Genomic DNA, 22288 nt, shown 5'->3' with positions numbered 1-22288 from the left:
TAATATTTTAAAATTAAAATTAATATATTTTAAATGTGATAAAATCTAATGGATCTAACTCACATCCGCCCCGCTAAATTCACTGGACGGGACAGGATCAGTCAAAGGGAGATGGAACGGATTTCAGATTTGACAAATCCGTCCACCTAATCCATTGCCATCCGAGTGACCCAAAGTCATCCCAAGTCGTCGTTTGTGAAGTCTTTCGTTTCCACTTTCTCGGCAACTACCCATTCCAGAATTTTAATCGCAGCTCGCAATTCGGATCGCCCTTTGTTGCTCCTCCTCTCTTTCCTCTTCCCTCCCTCCATCTCCCATCTGCCCGGCCTTCGCCATGCATCGGATCAAAGAGATCCTCGAGGAGTCGGGCAGCAATATACTCACGGAGTTGGGCAGCAAGACCATCTTGTATATTGCCACTGTGGTCTACAACCAGGCCTCCCTCATTCGAGGCCTCGAGGACGCGGTCGACAAGCTCCGGAGGTCCCACAAGCGGATCCAGTGCTTCCTCAACGACGCTGAGTCGCTTGACATCGTCCAGGAAGTTGTCAGGGGTTGGGTCTGCGAGATGAAGACCTCCGCCTTCGCCGCGGAAAACCTTATCGACGAGTTCCAGACTCTCGCCTACGTCATCGAGCACGCCAAGGAAGCTCCTTCCCGTAAAAGGAAGTTGCCAGTCCCCTCTTTCGGAAGCGTCAAGAACCTCTTCAAGCGTCGCAAAATCGCGATGGATATTGTCGAGATAGATAACAAACGTGACGAGATCCACGAAAGCTGGAGGAATCTCCGATTGAGGCCCTCAGATGGGCAGCGGCGAAGCGATGGCTCGAATGAGATGGATTCTGTTCCCACCGTTGCAACCTTCGACAAATCTAGAATTGTTGGAAGAAACAAGGAGTATCAATCGGTTGTGGACCATCTCAAAGCCGATTCAGTCTCAAATCTACGGGTGGTTGTTATCTATGGCCTCGCTGGAATCGGTAAAACTACACTCGCCCAATTAATTTTCAAACATTTCTCAGAGGCGATCAGCTATACCAACTTTGAGATGATGATATGGGTGTCTTTGACGAAAGTGTATGACGTCCTAGAGGCTACAAAAGAGATAATCAAAGAGATAACTGGGGAAAACTGCAGCAGTCAAAACTTTAGCCACCTGCAGAATAGTCTTAAGGAACTTGTGAAAGACAAGAAATTCTTGCTTGTGCTTGACAATTTCTGCATGAAGGAATCTATGTTCAGTTGGGAGAGACTGTCTATTCCCCTTATGGAGGGAGCAACAGGAAGCCGGGTTTTGATCACGGCTCAGAACAGTGGCGTCCCGAGAGGGATGATCAATTGTCATTTGGTGCAGTTACAGGGTCTCCAGAAGGATGATAGTTGGAAACTATTTAGTGATATAGCATTTCCTCAAGCTAACAGGGACATCTATCAGAAACTTAAAGACATCGGGGAAAGCATAGTGGACATCTGTCAAGGTTCCCCTCTTGCCATAATCTCCCTTGGTGAAGTCTTAAAATTGGAAGCTAATGTCGACAACTGGCAAGCCATCTGCAATGAAATACTACGTCTAGAAAACAATAGCATTTGTCCAATCTTGAGGAGTTTCATGACAAGTTACCATCAATTGAACTATGAATCAAAGCAGTGCTTTGCTTTTTGCTCTATTTTTCAAAATAGTTATGAGTTTGACAAAGATGAGCTGGTCAGGATGTGGACAGCACAAGATTGGGTACAGAGAATGTCGGAAGCCAAAGGTAGCATGCTCTTTAACAACCTTCAATCATTGTCATTCTTCGAATGCTCCACCGAATCTAGTTCAAGCAAATATACATGTAAATACACAATGCCCAAGCTGATTCGTCGTCTTGCATGCTCTCTCTTTAAGAATGAGTTACTGGTTATGGAAGACAATGAGTTGAATCCTCCATCAGGACAATTTCGTTACGCATCAATATTTCATAAAAAGGACGAGATTTTGTTTGAAAAACTCTACAATCAGGTGAGCTTGAGGGTGCTGAAATTGATCAATGAATCTGGGGCAGGTGTGGGCAGGATTCCAAATGATTTGTTTAACAAACTAAAAAACCTATGGTTGTTGGATCTGAGCAACAGTGGCATAGAAGAATTGCCAGATTCAGTTGGCAAGCTCATTCACCTGAGATATCTTGGCCTTGCTAGAACCAATGTCAGAAAACTACCTGAATCTATAGAAAACCTGTACAATTTGCAGACTTTGGAGCTCAAATTTTGTTACAACCTTTCCTCGTTACCGCAAGGAACAAGTAACTTGGTCAACCTAAAGCATCTCATTTTGCATCTTGACTGGGAACGGATTAGGGATTTGAGTTTCATGCCTCCTGGAATCAATTACATGACTTCTCTGAAGACATTGTCAAGATTCACTGTGACCAAGGAGGATGGCTGCAACTTGAGGGAATTGAAGGACTTGGACCTTCATGGGGAGCTCTGCATCTGCAAGCTTGAAAACATTACTAATGCAAGCGATGCTAAAAAAGCTAATTTGAGGGCGAAGGGCCACATTGACAAGCTGATGCTGCGATGGAGTGATGATACCTCTAGTGTGCAACAAGGCACAAATACTTGGAAGAAAGTTGTCAAGCAGATGCTGCGATGGAGCGATGATACTTCTAGTGCACAACAAGGCACAAGTACTTGGAAAGAAGTTGCCGATGAATTGCGGCCACATGAGTATCTAAGATGCCTGTGGATCATGAATTATCCTGGTAGTGAATTCCCAAATTGGCTGGCAGACACTAGTTTCTCAAGTATAGAAATGGTGAGGCTATCTTGCTCTAAAGAGTGTGAATCCTTGCCGCCACTTGGGCTGCTACCTAAGCTCAAACACTTGCATATAGAAGGGATGAAGAAACTGAGAAACTTGGAGAATATGAAGGGGTTTCCATCTCTGAAGACTCTTACAATAAAAGACATGCCTGTTTTGGAAACGTTTTGTGAATTTGTAGATGATGAATTTCCTAATCTCATTGAGATTGTTATTCATCGGTGCCCCAATTTACCTGATACTAGTAGGTTGAATATTCCCGGGTGGATAGATGTTTCAAGAATTGATGCACCATCCACTGACAATGGCAATGGAAATGATAGGTCTTGATCTCTCATTCTGGGTAATAGCAATGCGTTTGATGATTTGTGTGTTTATTATGCAGCCTCAGCCAATAGTTTTTTTAGTCATTTCTTGTATTACTTGACATGTATTTAAGGACGACTATGGATTTTCTTCTCCCTTTGTTTCTCAAATGCCATGTTGAATGATCTGTTGAATGCTGTTTCATGTTAAATGAAAATTTATTTTAAGTCAGAACAGTAAAATTGCCATGTCATCTCAGTCTAATATTCTTACATCGCATTGACATCATTGCTTATTTTAGCTACAAATGCAGTTTGTCTTCTTTTATGTACAGTGTGTATAAGGTTAGCAAATCAGGAGCACTATACACATAAGATTGTATAATATAGGAAAATCATGAACCCGATAAGTTAGTGAAACATCCACATATACATGGTAAACCCATTTGAAACGTTTACCAACCATTTAAATATCTTTATAGTTTGTTTATCTAAAAAAATCTAGATGCATTTACAAGATTTATTGGCAAAGTTATTAATCCTATTTTTTCTTTCATTTACCACATACAACTTTATTAAATATATGCTGAGTTTTTATATTAAATTGTTTATAGTTGTGTGTCTGTTTGCTTAACATTTAAGTTTGTTCAATGACTTCACAAGTGCTTTGTATATACCTGGCAAGCTAACAAAATCTGTGTTCTCAATCTCCAAAAATCAGTGTTGCAACTTCTTAAACTTTACAGATGCTTTGCATAATCTTGTAGTTGAAGAACCAAGGAAATGACAATAGGAAATTAATTCATTAGTAATGTAGGTTGGGCTACTTACTTCAGATTCATGCGGAAGACATAATAAACAAAAAAAAAAGTAGAGCCTGTGTACACTAAATTAGTAAAATTCAGTTCAGAAAATAGATTGGGTCACTCTTTGTAAACTTCCCTGTATTGTAAAAGGACATTTTGGTATGACTAACCTGCTCGAGACCATAATTTTAGGTCACTTTGAATTATTAAATTTAGAGAGGCCAACAATCTATGCAACATGATGTAATCCAATCATACTAGCATCACATGCAATATGAAGGTGATCTATTCTTATTACCAATCTAGGTTTCCAGGAGAGAAAGTAGCTTCCAAACCAACTTTTTGATATTAAAGAGATTAATAATAATCCAACCTTTTAACCTTGAACAGCAAATTAGTGTCATCTTCTTGAGAAGATAATAATATGCATCTATATTAGGCACATTTAATGTGACAAAATCCATTGTATGATTGCTATTATTTTGGATTGGTTTACGCTAATTCAGCATATATTCCATAAGTTTCCCTCTCTTTTTTTTTCACAATTTACCTTAATTATTAAGGAATATGCTAGACACATAAAGAATATGCATTTTTTAAAAATAAAATAAAATAGAAATGATATCACAACCATATTTTGCTTAAATGTAGGAAGAAATCTACTTTATTCCTCCAGAACAGATTATGAAGAATGAGAATTAATTCTGAAAATTATAACAGGAATATATCATAGTAAAACATATTACCTCATTAAGCAATTCCGTGGAGGTCATCCCTTGCTCCACGACACGATCTCAGTCATTGCTATCAATAACAAAAATAAGTCCCTGTGTGTTCTGGAAGTGATGCCTCCAGAGAGGTATGATCTGTTGTTCACCAGAACATTCTTTAGAAACAGGCAGACAAGGTAACTATTAACAGATAAATCATCATGAGAGAATCAAGCCAACTCGACATGGCAAGTTAATAACATCTAAAGTAATTTTCTGTGGTACCACACTAAATATTAAATACCCATGTGGTCTCATTGTCCCAACAACCTCTGGAATTCTCATAAAATAGTTATTACCAAAAAAAAAAAAAAATCAAAGCAAAAGAATTGTTTAGATAAGAAATACTAGCTAACAAGAACAATGAAGTGGTACCTTGTCCTGACCACCAACATCCCATACAGTAAAACTGATGTTCTTGTACTCAATATAGTCTCCACATTGAATCCTGCATTAAGACCCATCTTAATTAAAATAAGATAGCATGCATTTAAACTGATCAAAAAACCACGGACCCTTAAAATAATCTACCATAACTAAATGTAAATAACAAGCCGTACCTAATCACCCATGCATTGACTATCCATATAGAGCACTTCAAATTAATATAATCACCACCAAAATGAAGAATCATTTATTTAACAAACAAATATTATAACTCTTAATTTCAAATAAAAACAAAAAAAAATATTTAAAAAAGAATAATAATATTGTCGATTGTTCATCAACATTTCTCACCACTAAGTTTAATATTTATTACAATTCTTACCCAAATACCTGAATTTACTGTAGATATAAAAGCAAATTCAAAACATGACACTTTGTATAAACTTGTTGTTTCATGACTTTTGTTGAGTTTGTCTTCCTGAAGCAAATGATTGTTAATCTGCTTGCTTTTCGTGTTTCGTGAATAGTTGGGACCATCAAGGAAAATCCAAAAAGGTGTTTACTTGAGTGATCTGATTCTATCTTGGTTCTTATATTTGGGGATAGGAAGGATCCCAAAGAATCAATTTTTCCTTTATTTGTTGAATCTTTGTTTGATTGATGAGGGAAATTCTAAATCCTCATTTTCAATGGAGTCAAAATGATCTATGTATTGATCATAAGATCTTTAAATGAAATTCTTTGTTTGACTTGGTAAGGCCACGTGATATGTGTTAGAATGAACATGCTTGATCTCCTTCACTTTAAATGAAATGCTTTAACACCCACTTGTTGAGCCCATTTTGCTGCTCGACTTGACTACCCTAACTTAATTTGTCCTCTCAGCTTGATTGGCTTGTTTTACTTATCTAGTTATCTCAATTCGATTGACTTATCTAACTTGACCTATCCATTTGCCCCAAATAAGCTCACCTTATAAATCTAGCTCAATCAACACCCATGAGCATCCAATTGAGACTCTAAGCCACCCAATTGGTACGTTTGTCAACCTAATAACTCATCTGGCAGCATAACCAACTAATCTCGTACATATGCCTCCATTGATCCACCCTTATCACCTTCAACACGAGTTCATAATATATATCTTTTTAAATGACTGAATAGATCATAAAGTATATGTGTGAATAATGTAATACAATAATCATTACTAGAATAAAGTGATAAAAAGATTTGTTATAAACTGAAAAAAGAATTGTATTCAAAGAGTATTTGTGCCCAAATATAGGCAGATTAATTTTGCAAAATTCATAGAGAATTTGAATCTCCAAAAGAAAGATATGGAACGATAAATCCTTTTTTAAATCGGGAATAAAAGAAAAGCAAAGAATTGTCTCACTTATCCGTCCATACCTATACAAAATTAAATTAAACAATTAATATCCATCCATTTACATCTCTATTAATTCATCTATACCTATCCATTTGTCTCTTTTCATTTTTCCTTAGCAAACATGCTTCTAAGGTTGTAAAGTTTTTGTCGACTTAAATTACTTCCTTAAAAAGCTCTCATTGCAAATACTTCGGTTCATTAATTGTAAATTCGCCTTTCATATATTAAATGCTAGAGAATCAAAAAACTCAATTACCCCATTTCTTTTCCTTCTCTACTAATTCCTTACGCATAAAGTATTCCTCAATAAAACTCGAGGTATATTTATTTGATCCTTATCTTATTCTCCATGTATCTTAAGCACAATAAAATTTATTCTGGCAAGAAGAATGGGGTGGTCTATAATGTGTTATTCCTCCTCACTTTGCACCAAGGAAGGCCAACCAGTTCCTTTGAAGCAACAAAAACCACCTAACTTAAACAGTGTTACAATTTCTCGAGCCATGATTGTTGCCTCATTGTGCAGTAGTACTTGCCTCAAACACTGATTTATATTTGAATTGTTGACACATACATAGGTTATTATGAAAAGAATTACATAATAGTGTTCGATACACTTGCTGTAAAGTTGCTAAGATATTACGTTACTTTGAGATGTTTAAGAGAATAAAGGGGCATTCATGCTGGATTTTTTTTGCTCTTTATGTTATCCCATTAATATTTTTAGTATTTAACTATTCTGCTTCCACAGTGAAGTGATCATATATTGTACTCAAAACACTACTGATCGCTAATGATATTTTTACAAGTCATTAGCATAATTAAAGCATTATAAGTTTAATAAAATTCTCCAGAGGATCTGAGAGCAGAGGGATACTTTACTCTTGCATCTTTCTGACATCTCCGTTTGAGAATTGTTAAACTACACAAATATTAAGAGATTGTTTCACATAAATCTTTTGATATTTTAAGTTAGATTGGATTCACCTTGTGTTCGGTGAAGTCATAGCCCGTGTTTTTAGAAATGATGTCTCACCTTTATACAAAATATTTTCAAAGTCGCCGTTGGTAAAGCCTTTCGTTTCCAGGCAACTTCCCAAGTTCCCATTCCATAATTTTGATGGCACCTCACACTCGCTTGTTTTCAAGAATGTAGTCAATTTAGATCGCCCTTTGTTCCTCCTTCCCTCCCTCCAACTCCCATCTGCACGGCCTTCGCCATAGGTTGGATCAACGAGATCCTCACAGAGACGGGCAGCAAGATCTTCTGGTGTCTTCTCACTGTAGGCTACAATCAGGCCTCCCTCATTCGAAACCTCGAGGACATGGTCGACAAGTTCCAGAGAATCCACAATCGGATCCAGTGCTTAATCATCAACACTGAGTCACTCGACATCAAACAGGAAGCCGTCAGGGGCTGAGTCGGCGAGATGAAGACCTTCAACGCCGAAAACCTTATCAACAAGTTCCAAACTCTCGTCGACATCATCAAGTACGCCAAGGAAGCTCCTTCCCGTAAAATAAAGTTGTCAGTCCTCTCTTTTGGCGTCAAGACCTTTGTCAAGCATCGCAGAATCACAAAGGATATTGCAAAGATTGAGGAAAAACTTGACAAGATCCACGAAAGCCAGAGGAATCTCCAATTGAAGCCCTTAGTTGGGCAACGGTGAAGTGATCGCTCGAACGAGATGGATTCTGTTCCTACCATTACAACCTTTGACAAATCTAAAATCTTCAAAAGAATAAAGGAGCGCAAATCAGTGGTGGCAACTCTCAAAGCCAATTCAATCTCAAATCTACGTGTGGTTGTGATCCATGGCCTTGCTGGAATCGATAAAACTACACGCCCAATTAGTTTTCAAATATTTCTCTAAGAGTGATCTAGAGGCAGGTTCTACAATTCACAAACCCTGCTAAATCTATAAGCGATGACAACTTTGAAATGATGATATGGGTGTCTTTAACAAAAGTGTACAGCGCCATAAAGGCAACAGAAGAGATAATCAAAGAAATAACTAGGGAAAACTGCAAGAGTCAAAGCTTTAGCCACATGAAGAATTGTCAAAGACCATGGGTTCCTTCGTGCTGAAATTGTCAAGCACAAGCAAGAATCTCTTGCCCTTCATAAGTTTAAGATGATTTTGCAAGTAGTCAAAGCTTTGATCATGTAGTCTTTCCCAATTATCTCTTTGATAATCTGTTTTTGTAGTCTTTACAATGCCGTACGCGTTCGTTAAAGACAATAATATCATCATCTCAAAGTCACCATTGAATTCAATAGGATTTGAATACTAATTGGCGCTGAGTGTAGTCTTACTGATTCCAACAAGGATATAGATCACAACCACATATAGATTCCAGACCAAATCGGCTTTGAAAGCGGCCACAACAAATTCACACTCCTTGCTTCTTCCGACGATTCAAGATTCATCGAAAGTTGCAACGACAGAGACAAATCCATCTTCGAACCGTCGCACTACCCATCTACAGGCTTCAATCGGAGATTCCTACTGCTTTCATAAATCTCGTCAAGTTTGCTCTCAATTTTGGCAATATTCATAGTGATTCTATAACATTTGACGAGGGTCTTGACGTCACAGAGAGAGTGGTCTTGGAAAACTAAAAAGTAAATACCTTGCTGGCAATGTTGTTGGAGAGCCAATCAAGCCCTTCATACAAACCTTCACCGAATATAGCATAAGTGCTTTGTATGTACCTGGCAAGCAAACAAAATCTGTGTTCTCAATTTCCAAAAATCAATGTTGCAACTTCTTAAACTTTATAGAAGGATGCTTTGCATAATCTTCAAGTTGAAGAACCAAGAAAATGACAATAGGGAATTAATTCATTAGTAATGTAGGCTGGGCTACTGACTTCAGATTCATGCGGAAGACATTAATAAAAATAAAAGCAAAAAGCAGAGCCTGTGTATACTAAACTAGTAAAACTCTGCTCAGAAAAATAGATTGGGTCATTCTTTGTGAAGTTCCCTAAACTGCAAAAGGACATTTTGATATGACTTACCTGCTCGAGACCATAATTTTATAGGTCACTCTAAATTATCAAGTTTAGAGAGACCAACAATCTATGCTAACATTATGCAACCAAAGCCTATTAGCATCACATGCAATATAAAAGGTGATCTATTCTTATTACCAATTTGAATTTCTAAGAGAGAGAGCAATTTCCAAACCAACTTTCTTGATATTGAAGAGATTTATAATAACCCAACCTTTTAATCTTCAACAGCAAATTAGTGTCAACATCTTCAGAAGACAATAAAATGCATCTAGCTTAGGCATATTTAATGAGACAAAAACCATTGTATGGTTGCTATTATTTTGACTGGTTTATGATAATTCAGCATACATTCAAAAATCAATTGCTAAGCAAAATTCAGTTAGATCCATAGTAGATAAATAAACCAAAATAGATAGCACAAGTATATCTTAGTAGTGATGTTGACAGAGAGACTGAAGACCAAGCTTATCAGTTATTTCAGCAGCATTCATTGCATTTGGAAGGTCTTGTTTGTTAGCAAACACAAGCAAGACGGCATCCCTTAAGTCATCCTATCAGCATAGAATAATATGAAATTAGATAAAATAAAATAAAAAATTAAGTAAACATCTATGCAGGTTAACTATAGTCATAAAAACAATTGAGGAACCTTCCATTCATGGCTACAGGAGTTTCCCACTTTTTTTCACAATTTTCCTTACTTATTAATTAGAATATGCATTATTTAAAAAAAAAAAAATAGAAATGATATCACAACCATATTGCTTAAATGTATGAAGAAATCTACTTTATTCCTCCAGAACATAATTAATTCTAAAAATATAACAGGAATATATTATAGTAAAACATGTTATGTTATTAAGCATTCTGTGGAGTTCATCCCTTCCCTCCACAACATGATCTCGGTCATTGCTATCAACAACAAAAATAAGTCCCTGAGTGTTGTGGAAGTAATGCCTTCAGAGAGATCTGATCTGTTGTTCACCAGAACATTATTTAGAAACAGGCAGACAAGGTAACTACTAACAGATAAATCATCATGAGAGAATCAAGTCAGCTCTGCACGGCAATTTAAAATAGCATCTAAAGTGATTTTCTGTGATACCACCCTAAATATTAAATACCCATGCTGTCTCATTGTCCCATCAACCTCTGGAATTCTCATAAAACAGTTGTTACCAAAAAAACTTTTCAAAGTAAAAGAATTGTTTAGATAAGAAATACTAGCTAACAAGTAACAAGAATGAAGTGGTACCGTATTCTGACCACCAACATCCCATACAATGAAACTGATGTTCTTGTACTCAACAGTCTGCACATTGAATCCTGCATTAAGACCCATTTTAACTGAGACAGCATGCATTTAAATTGATCAAAAAACCACACGGACCCTTCAAATAGTCAACAATAACTAAATATAAATGTCATATGGAGTTGCAAGCCGCACCTAATTACCCATGTATTGACTATCCATATAGACCACTTCAAATTAATATAATCACCACCAAAAGGAAGAATCAAACAAATATTATAACTCCTAATTGTTGGTGCAGGAAACATCCGACAATCGAACCTTATTTTGATAATGGCAAAGGATTCAAACTTAAGTTAGTGTGTGATCTAACATATTTGAATGAGTGTTTTAGGAAAGTCCTAGCTACGGTTAGGCAGGTGAAAAACCCTAAGGGGTGGTAACCTTAGGTCCTAGGGGACGGTCACCCTAGGTGGAGGAAAAACTCTAAGGGGCGGTAACCTTAGGTCTTAGGGGGCGGTAACCCTAGGTGGAGAAAAACCCTAGAGGGCGGTAACCCTAGATCCTAGGGGGTGGTAACCCTAGGCGAAAAGTCCAGTCGGTCTGGAGGACCGGACTGGCATCAGGTAAATCTCCTGATTAGAGTAGGTGAGGACGCGTTCCCCGTAGAGGGAACAGTAGGCGTCGGGTCGACCTAGGGTTTCCGGTTGGAAATCCGAAGTCAGACTCGGACAGTCCGAAGACTGTCAGCTCTTTTTCACTTATGAATTATCAGATTCTAACATTGTCTTGCAGGGTATGCAATTGCTCGGACTAACCTTGTTTTGCAGGAGAAGCGGCTCCTGGAAAAAGGAGGTCCGGGCGCCCGGGACCAATTTTTATCCCCTGCGCGACTTCACCACGTGGAGCAACCTAGTTGGCTGGCCACGTCACACTCCAGGCGCCCGGAACCAGGCGCCCGGAACCTCATATAAAAGGAGGGTTGAGGTGCAGCTTCAAAGATGCACTTCAAAGACAACCATCTTCTAAGCATTCTCCGTGCGACAAGCTGCTAACGTCTCGACTCAGAAGTGCTGCAACGACAATTCGGAGCTTCAGCTTTATTCTTTTTATTGTTGGTACAATATTCTTTTCTGCTTAAATTGTACTTAGCGTGTAATAGCTTTTACGAATTATAATTGTTGCCCACCGGAAGCGATCAAGGATCGCGGGCCTTCGAGTAGAAGTCGTCACAGGCTCCGAACGAAGTAAATCCTTCGTGTCCACTTTATTTACTTTTCCGCTGCGTTATTTCTGAACAAGCTTTTACGATTTCGAAAAACGAAATAGCCACGAGCGCTATTCACCCCCCCCCCTCTAGCACTTTCGATCCATCAATTGGTATCAGAGCGAGGTCATTTTGAATCGGTGCAACCACCATTCAAAATATTTTTTCGTGGTATTTTTTTTATTTTCGGAGTCGATTAGAATTTAGCCTCATAGCTATATTCTAATTCTTTTTCCCTCGAATCGGTTTTTCTCGGAATTGGTGCAACATCATCCGAGTTCGTGATCCATTTTTTTCCTACCGCACTACTAAGCCAGGACCAAGTCCTGGGACATTTTTTTGTGGTTGTTTTTCGCTTTAGGTAAAACTGAAATGGCCCTTCAAGAAGGCTACAGTACTGCCCGCCCTCCGCTATTCACCGAAGACGACTTCGGGTACTGGAAAGGTCGGATGGAGGCATATCTCCAGACTCACTTTGAAGTCTGGATGATTGTCAAAACCGGATTCGAACTACCATCTGACAGCGCCGGCAAACCACTACCGTACGAGGACTGGGATGCATCTTTGATCAAGAAAGTGGAAGCTAATGCCAAGGCAACCTGCACCCTCCAGTGTGGCCTATCAAAAGAAGAACTCAACCGCGTCGGCCCCTTCAACAGTGCCAAAGAGTTGTGGGAGAAACTAATTGAACTTCACGAAGGGACATCCGACACCAAAGTAAGTAAAAGAGACCTAATTTTTAATAAATTATTTAACATCAAATTGCAGGAAGGTGAAACAGCTGCCCAACTCCATGCCCGGATTCAAGATCTGCTCAATGGTCTTCATGCAATTGGACAGAAGGTAGACAACCGGGACATCATAAGGTATTCTCTAAACGCCTTTCCAAGGAACACCTTGTGGGCATCCATGGTAGATGCCTACAAGGTCTCCAAGGACTTATCTACCATTAAACTAGATGAACTTTTTGCAGAACTCGAACTTCATGAACAGACTAATACACGCCCGACCGAGAAAGGGTTGGCTTTGGTTGCAGGAACAGGGAGATCGCGTGAGTCAAAAATCAAGCGGAGAACCGAACCTGAGTCAGAAGAAGAACCAGATTCAAAAGACGACGATGAACTTACAATCGAAATAGTCAACTTAGTAAAGAAGCTCTGCAAAAAGAAGGGCTTCAACAAAAAGGATCTCAGAAAGGTCATTCAGTCTAAAGAAGCCTAACCAAGCTCGAAGGTTAAATTCGAAGTGACCTGCTACGGATGCAATAAGAAGGGTCACATCAAGGCAAATTGCCCGAACCAGAAGGATCCAAAGAAACCCAAAAGAAAGAAAGCATTGAAGGCAACATGGGACGAGTCTTCTTCCGAGGAATCCGACGACGAAGAACTAGAACAGACGAACTTTCTCGGGACTACACCAACGGATCCGGAAGTGAGGACGAATCGGAAACCGAGTCCGAGAGAAGCCACGGATCCGCATCCGTTTCCGAAGGACCGAACCTCTCTGTAAGTAAAAATCGTTTATATAGCTTAATTAATTATTTAATGCATAAAGTAGCTAAGTCCAAGATTCGAATCAAAACGCTTCTAAAGGAGGTAACACTCCTTAAAGAAACGCCAAACAACGAATCCTTAACTGATCAAGTTCAGACTGGAACCTCAACTCAAGTTCAAAAACTTGAGGAAGAGAATTTCAATCTGAAAAGTCAGGTAAAGGATTTGAAAACTACCCTAGAACGATTTTCCTTGGGATCCAAGAATCTTGACTTGATTCTTGGAACACAAAGGGCAATCTACAATCGAACTGGACTAGGATATAAAAAGAAATATAAATCTTACCTATCCTTAATAAACAAACCAAATAGAAAAGTGGTCCAAGCATGGGTTGCCAAGTCCAACCTGATCAATCAAGTTGGACTTGGACATTATTGGGTTCCTAAGGATCAAATACATTACCTCAATAAACCTTATCGAGGCTATGATCCAGGGGGAGCTAAAACAATAAAAATTCGAAATTAATCTAAAACTCAAAATCAAAAATTCGAAATTAATCTAAAACTCAAAATAAAAAATTCGAAATAAATCTAAAATTCAAAATAAATCTAAAACTCAAAAGTCAAAATTCAAAATTCAAAATAAATCTAAAACTCAAAATTCAAAATTCAAAATTCAAAATTCAAAATTCGAAATTAATCTAAAATTCAAACTCAAAATTCGGAATTAAAATTTAAAATTCAAAACTCAAAAATCAAATAAGAAGGAGGGTCCAGAATAGCTGGCAACTCCAAAATCTATTTACCCGACAGGTAACCGAACTTAATCTACCCGAAATGGATAAACAAGAGTAGATTACCCGGATGGGTAAATAAGGATAGATTAAAAAGGGTTAAATTTTAACTGGAAGCACAGTACTGGTGAAATTTTTGGATGATAGTACGTTGGGAAAACTTGGGCATCGCATGTCTAGGAAGATATGGCTTCGACCTGGTGCATTTGGCCAAGTGGAACTAACCGAAGCTACCCTTAAATGGATCCTAACTAGTTAGACCAAGATTTAGTATTAAGTTCAATGGGTAGGACTATTTGGAAAACCTCGAAGGCTTGGTTACTTTAATGAGCTCCTTGTGACTCACCATAGCCCAGAAGTCTATCCAAAGAATGCTTACTTGTTTAACCCAAGCTAAACCCGAATCTAACATAAAGTTAAACTAAGCCCTAAAAATTGAACTAATTCATCTCACAGAATAATAGGAGTCCCTGATTGAAAACATAGATCGGGTGAGATGACTAAGCAAACTAAATTTTAAATCTTACTTAAGTTAAGTTAAACATTTTCAAAATTAAATTAACTCAAATATCTCCAAATTACTTAACTTAAACATTTTTAAAATCAAATTAAATTAAACATTTTTAAGTTAATAAATTAAAACATTAAAAAAAAAAAACGAACAAACAAGGGTCAAAAACCGGGGGCGGGCGCCCCCGGTATTCGGACTCAGGGCGCCCGCAGAGAACCCGGGCGCCCCGCCTCACACGACCCCGGGTGCCCGGAACAGGTCCGGGCGCCCGGACTCCCTTATATATAGGGGGCAGGGGACGCCCCCTACCCTTGCACCTCCAAGTCTTCCTTAAGCTTTTTAGCTTCCCTGCGAAGACTTTCAAAATTAAAATTTTCCGCGGTTGATACGGAGTCGTGACTCAACCGAGGTCGTCAGTTCTAAAATTTCTTACAATGGCTCCTCGGTAAAATTTCTATCCCCTCCTAAACTTTATTTCTTATAATGCTTGTTTATTTCTTAGTGTAATATTAGTTTGAAATTTAGGAAGCGTTCTAAATCTGGTGCTGGGCCCTCTACACCTAGCATTAACCCTAGGTTTCCCACCGACGAACTTAGGATTAAGTTTATGTCAACAAATTACATGGCCATTAGAACCAAATGTATAGATAGATCGTTCTTTCTACGCTCTTGTATTCCAGTCTCCAAGGCTATAAACCACTATAGGTTGCGAAACCTTGTTGAGTGCACCAGCCCAATAAACATAAGTTTATGTGCCGAATTTTACAACAACCTAGTAAAAGTAGACGACTTCTCCTATACCACTAGGGGCACGGATATCACATTATCTCCCACTACCATTCGTGAGTTTCTAGGGTTACGAGAGTCACCCTGCACCTTTTTATGCTATCCTCCTAGGGAGCTACCTTTTGGAGATTCCTACTCACATATTACCCTCGATACGATCTATTCGTATTTCTTTGAGGACCAGCGTGATCCCACTGAGACCCAGTTTAGGTCAGTTACCCTTAGAATTCAGGATTACGCCCTTTATAGGGTTCTAGTGCTTTGTATTCTACCGCTGACCACTCACGACATTGCGGTGATGCGTCCATTTCACTCCTTTCTTCTCTATGCCCTGTGTCATAGGTTAGACATAGACATCAGCCTACACATCTTTTCCACTATTATTTACGCAGCTGGATATGTGACCAGCAAATGAGTACATATGTCTTACTGTCACATTCTGACAGCTTACATGTCCTCATTGCACATTGATGTCACCAGAGGTGACATCCGCCACATGACCGAGTTTGACATCATAGGAGCTAGGAACTTTTCCCTAGCAAATATCCATATAGACGATGAGGGTACCATGTCCTGGCGAAGGGGGGCACAGCACCAGCAGGCGGGGGAGGCAGAGCAAGATGAGTTCATGTTGGCACTATTTCCTGAGGAGGCTGCTCCTGCCCCACCACCACCTCGAGCACCACACCCAGCTCCCCGCACTCTAGCTGATCGAGTTTCCGGACTAGAGAGGGCTATGTCGAGTCTCCAGAACGAGAGCTCCGAGTTTCATCAGGCCATGCGGCGAGAGGTCTCCGATCTTCGACGAGAGGTCCGACAGGAGGTCTCCGACTTACGACGAGACGTACGGCAGGAGCTCTCCGACCTGCGCCGAGATCTACGAGAGGATGATCGGGCTCGTCACATTGAGCTCCTGACACTACTTCGGTCACTGGGTTCCGGACCACCTCCCTCATCATCTCAGTAGCTCCGACTGTAGCTCTATTATGACTCTAGTACAGCATGTAGCAGCATGTAGCAGCTCTATTATGACTCTTTTATCTATGTCGATTTTTTTACTTCAGACTTGATTGATTATATCTTAATCTAATAGATCAGTCTTTTAATCACATTTTTGAAATTCTAGGCAAAACTGATTTTTCAAAATCCCTACTTTACTAGACTTTCAAAAGTTGGATTTAGCCTAGGATTTCCCCCTAGAAATCATGTTCCCCCAGGACTCAGCCAGAGCATCTCACAAACACCTAGGTATACCTTGATTGTGTTTGTAAAACATAGAACGGTGTGAGATGCATAGGGTACAGCCTGGATGCTTATCTTTGTGCATCAAAATGAGTCTGGGCGTTAAATACGTGATTAAAAGTAATCAAATCAAGTCTTCCAGCCTTAGTCAAATCTAACTGGATCAATTGACTTGACTTGACTAACCAAGTAAACACTGTTGCCCTCTAGGCAATCAGCAAGTAGCTAAACGGTTAGACAGTTGGTGAAGGAAATAATAAGTTTAAGCATGTCTGTACTTAAGGGATCTGATACCTGATCAAAACAAATCTTTACTCATGCTTGGACTTTAGGGCTCTGATACCTTACTAAAACAAAATGACAAGCTATTAAAAAATAAGGTTATCGCTTCTCCTTTGCCTTAAGTATTCTTGAAATTCATTTCATAGCAGCTTTTTCAAAAACTTTCTCCAAATTTTAAACTTTCAAGTGTCCTCTATTCTGAAAATCTTTTTTAAATCTTGTTAGAAAGATTATTTAAGCTGAAACTTTTTCGAAAATTCGTTAGGTTGAAAATCTTCCTTGGAAATTTTCTTTGAAAACCTGAATACTTTTTCCAGAAAATTTCTAAAGCTGAAAATTTTGTTTGAAAATTTTTGAAATTTACATTTTTTGTTTGACAATTTCTGAAGTTAAATTTTTGTTTGAAAATTTTTTCTGTGAAAATTTTGGAAACTCCTCAAAACACACTAAGTTAAAAAGAGTTCCTCTTGGCAAATCACTTCAAACAAAATCAATTGACAAAATTTTGAAAAATATTGCTATTCTAAGGTGTTACCTTTCACTTGCTCCTTGCCTAAGTTAAAATGTTTTCTGCTAAATTCTGTCTTGAAAAATTAAGTTTTTCAAAACTAGCTCATTTTTGATATATGGCAAAGGGGGAGAGTAGAGAAATTCAAAGAAAGAAATAAAATTCAAAGAAAGAAATAAAAATAAATAAAAATAGAAATTCAAATTCAAAGAAAGAGTAGAGAAATTCAAAGAAAATATTTTAAAGGGAGCTTGTATTAAGGGGGAGCTATGTTTATGCTTATCTTGTTTCTTGTACTTATACATAACCGCATATTTTTTTACTTAACATTGAATTTCGGTTGCCATTATCAAAAAGGGGGAGATTGTTGGTGCAGTAAGCATCCGACGATCGAACCTTAGTTTTGATAATGGCAAAAGATTCAAAGTTAAGTTAGTGTGTGATCTAACATGTTTGAATGAGTGTTTCAGAAAAGTCCTAGCTGCGGTTAGGCAGGTGAAAAACCCTAAGGGGTGGTAACCTTAGGTCCTAGGGGACGGTCACCCTAGGTGGAGGAAAAACACTAAGGGGCGGTAACCTTAGGTCCTAGGGGGCGGTAACCCTAGGTGGAGAAAAACCCTAGGGGGCGGTAACCCTAGGTCCTAGGGGGTGGTAACCCTATGCGAAAAGTCCAGTCGGTCTGGAGGACCGGACTGGCATCAGGTAAATCTCCTGAGTGGAGTAGGTGAGGACGCGTTCCCCGTAAAGGGAACAGTAGGCGTCGAGTCGACCTAGGGTTTCCGGTTGGAAATCCGAAGTCAGACTCGGACAGTCCGAAGACTGTCAGCTCTTTTTCACTTATGAATTATCAGATTCTAACATTGTCTTGCAGGGTATGCAATTGCTCGGACTAACCTTGTTTTGCAGGAGAAGCGGCTCCTGGAAAAAGGAGGTTCGGGCGCCCGGAACAGGTCCGAGCGCCCGGAACAGGTCCGGGCGCCCGGGACCAACTTTTATCCCCTGCGCGACTTCACCACGTGGAGCAACCTAGTTGGCTGGCCATGTCACACTCCAGGCGCCCGGAAAGGCCCCAGGCGCCCGGAACCTCATATAAAAGGAGGATTGAGGTGCAGCTTCAAAGACAACCATCTTCTAAGCATTCTCCGTGCGACAAGCTGCTAACGTCTCGACTCAGAAGTGCTGCAACGACAATTCGGAGCTTCAGCTTTATTCTTTTTATTGACGGTACAATATTCTTTTCTGCTTAAATTGTACTTAGCGTGTAATAGCTTTTACGAATTATAGTTGTTGCCCACCGGAAGCGATCAAGGATCGCGGGCCTTCGAGTAGGAGTCGTCACAGGCTCCGAACGAAGTAAATCCTTCGTGTCCACTTTATTTACTTTTCCGCTGCGTTATTTCTGAACAAGCTTTTACGATTTCGAAAAACGAAATAGCCACGAGCGCTATTCACCCCCCCCCCCCCTCCTCTAGCGTTTTCGATCCATCACTAATTTCAAATGAAAACAAAAAAAACGTATTTAAAAAAGAATTATCATACTGTTGATTGTTCATCAACATTTCTCAGCTCTCACCACTAAGTTTAATATTTATTACAATTCTTACCAAAATACCTGATTTTACTGTGGATATAAAAGCAAATTCAAAATATGACACTTTGTATAAACTTGTTTTTTCAGAACTTTTGTTGAATTTGTCTTCCAGAAGCAAATGATTGTTAATCTGCTTGCTTTTCATGTTTCATTAATACCTGGGACCATCAAGGAAGATCCAAAAAGGTGTTTACTGGAGTTGATCGGATTCTATCTTGGTTCTCATATTTGGGGATAGGATGGATCCCAAAGAATCAACCTTTCCTTTATTTGTTGAATCTTTGTTTAATCAATGTGGAAAATTATAAATCCTCATTTTCAATGTAGTCAAAATGATCTATGGATTGATCATAAGATCTTTAAATGAAATTCTTTGTGAGAAATTCTTTGACTTGGCAAGGCCACGTGATATGTGTTAGAATGAACATGTCATGCCTTGCACAAACTAGGCTTGCCGCGATACTAGCTTCGCTTGCCGTGCATGAACTGTGACTCAATTGACTAACTAACTAACTAACTAACTAACTAAACTGACTACATGCTTACCTCTTAAATAACTGTATTGGTGTTTTATACATATCTCAACAATTAACCTGGAGATCAAAGGAAAGGGAGAGTGAGCACTAAGTGCAAAGTGGAGATATCAGAGATGTGCATGAAAATATAATCAAAGAGGGCAACAACATAATTTACAACTTATGTTTCCATGTCCTAAAGCACTATTTCATTATTACTCCTCGTCATTCATCTTTTATCTTTTTCTTAATTCATTTAATCAGTCTGCCGTAATTTCTTGTTTTCAACATTACACATATTATAGTCTTACTTTATTCGAAAACTCAACAAAATATATTAAGTGGGTGAACGACATGAAATACATCCATTGAGGATGTCTCGTGTATAAGTAAAATATGAACTACCCGCAATCCACCTAATATGAACATATCATGTATAAATGTAAAAATAAAGATGAGCGACCCGCAACCCACCCAGAGATGCATCATATACGAGAGTGAACAACCCGCAATTCACTCATAACGCAATGCATCATAGGTATTCACTTATACATACATAGATAAGGTGAATAACACGTAATCCACCCAATACAAAATACATCATGAGTATGTACATATACATACATATATAGGATGATCGACTAGAAATCCACCCGAAAAGTGCCTCACATAACAATAAGATGAATGATCCGCAATCCATCCCGTGAGACTTGCAATCCATCCAGTGAGGAAAATCATCTCAATTTGGCCGAAGCCTTTGAACCTCTCTAAAAGACTCAAGAGTCCTCTTTATGCGCGGAGTCAACTGCTCTATACTGCAAGTAATCGCGCAACTCTTAGAAAGCGGAGCTGAAGTTGAAGTTATAAACTACAAATAATCACACAAACCCTTAGATAACGGAGCCTAAGCTCTAGACTACAAGTAATCACGCAATTATTAGAGAGCGGAGCCAAAGCTCTAGACTACAGTAATCACACAACTATTAAATAGCGGAGCCAAAGCTCTAAACTACAGTAATCATGCAACTATTAGAGAACAGAGTTGAAACTCTAAACTATAGTAATCACGCAACTATTAGATGGCGGAACCGAAGCTCTATACCTCTAGTTTTGCATTTATCATTCTCTTAATTAAGCATGAGGTTTACACAACCCCTTTTAAATCGTAGAGTTGACAATTAAAGTAGTTCATTTATAGTTTTGTTAACTCATAACAAATAACACGCAACTTATTTCAAAACGTAAAGCCAGTTAAGCATAACTAATATATCAATTACTTTACTTATTTGGAGATATAATTACATCTTAAATTTTCTTTCAATTTATTAGAGTAGTTCATATTCTGTTAAAATATTACTATCTCAAGTTCTTTATATCTCTATTTTAGTTATGTCACAAACAAATTTTAAGACGAACAAGGAGGGATGAATAACAATAAGATCAAAATAAGGACAAACAATGTCAAATCATATATCGACCATCTAGAGAAGAAATACATTATTACTAAATCTACTTTAACAGAATTAATCATGCACAAGGTAATTAAGGTGAAACAAGCACGAAGACTCCATCCAGATGAATGCTTATTCAATCCCACATGAACTTTTAAACTTAACCATAACTCAACCTTCACTATATGAAACCAAAGAACTCCTTAAATAAGCAATACAAAAGAGAGGAAAAAAATCAAATGTCATTAGAGCTTCATACCGTCAAGTGAGCAAGGGTATCCATGATTCGAAGATGAAATAAAATTTTCTCCAAGCCTGTATCAATTACATACATTCTAACTTGCCCCTCAAGAATTAACATAGCACACTGAATAGCGCGAGGGCAAAATCTGAATTTGATTTGCCGGAAAGAATAAGAAAAAACCGCCCCTTTCCTTTATGCAAGCCCAATCCCATGGTTGTTGGGAGACGAGAGGAGTGACAACCAACAGCAGCAAAAACAACCGGCGACGGTAGCGAAGAACATCGAAGGGCGGCGAGTCGACGATCAAATAGCGACGTCAAGGATTTAGATCACGTGTGAGAGAGATATAATGAAATGAGGTTTAGGGTTTGTAATAATGAGAAGGAGGAGGAGGCGTTGATCTGCGATGACGACTACTGTGTAAGCCATAAAGGCAGTGGCGGCGGTGCCGGCGCAGAGGAAAAAAACTAGGGTTTGACATGAAAGAGGGAACGGGAGGGAGAAAATACTAAAAGTTGCATTGTTGCAAAAAAATTCTAGCATTTATAAAAATATAAATAAATTCTTTGAAAAATTCAATAATATAACAGAATCTACATTATCACCTTCCCTTTCAGGAGGACGGATTTGATTCAAGATTATCACGGATAATCTTGGTTATTCATCTATCTATCGTTATCTATGATAATCAAGCTTAGTTCAAGATTTTTTGGATTATGACATTTTTCTCGATTTTAAAACGTCATCAATTAGGATATTTGATTGGGAATTGAAAAACTTTGAACTATCGAAGTTTTCCATGATTCCGGAGGTTAAATAATTTTTTTTTTTAAATTAACCTTTGAATGATCAGAGCTGAGCGTGGTTA

At 38.6% G+C, this 22288-nt stretch overlaps 2 protein-coding genes across 5 annotated transcripts; one reads left to right on the top strand and one right to left on the bottom strand.

Annotated features, from left to right (window-relative positions):
- The first annotated feature begins 334 nt into the window (after positions 1-334).
- LOC122034030 (putative disease resistance RPP13-like protein 1) lies at positions 335-3136 on the top strand. The gene has a single exon (XM_042593168.1). The coding sequence runs from the start codon at positions 335-337 to the stop codon at positions 3134-3136; it is 2802 nt and encodes a 933-aa protein (XP_042449102.1).
- A 4223-nt stretch (positions 3137-7359) lies between these two features.
- LOC122033519 lies at positions 7360-21941 on the bottom strand. Of its 4 annotated transcripts, XM_042592561.1 has the most exons (5): positions 21436-21941; positions 20350-20540; positions 10741-10811; positions 9099-9180; positions 7360-7918 (listed from the first exon to the last, which is right to left on the bottom strand). In XM_042592561.1, exons 2-5 carry the CDS (start codon positions 20461-20463, stop codon positions 7850-7852), a joined length of 336 nt encoding a protein of 111 aa, XP_042448495.1. In that variant the 5' UTR covers positions 20464-20540; positions 21436-21941; the 3' UTR covers positions 7360-7849. The 4 variants fall into 4 exon arrangements, 2 of the variants coding, with proteins under 2 accessions (XP_042448495.1, XP_042448496.1); XR_006126567.1 differs by having other exon boundaries at positions 7360-10036; XM_042592562.1 differs by lacking the exon at positions 20350-20540.
- Positions 21942-22288: the final 347 nt, after the last annotated feature.

This window comes from Zingiber officinale, chromosome 11B (assembly GCF_018446385.1).
Source record: "Zingiber officinale cultivar Zhangliang chromosome 11B, Zo_v1.1, whole genome shotgun sequence".
NCBI lineage: Eukaryota > Viridiplantae > Streptophyta > Magnoliopsida > Zingiberales > Zingiberaceae > Zingiber > Zingiber officinale.
The sequence above is the reverse complement of the archived record's forward strand: the minus strand, read 5'-3'. Positions and strand labels throughout refer to the sequence as shown.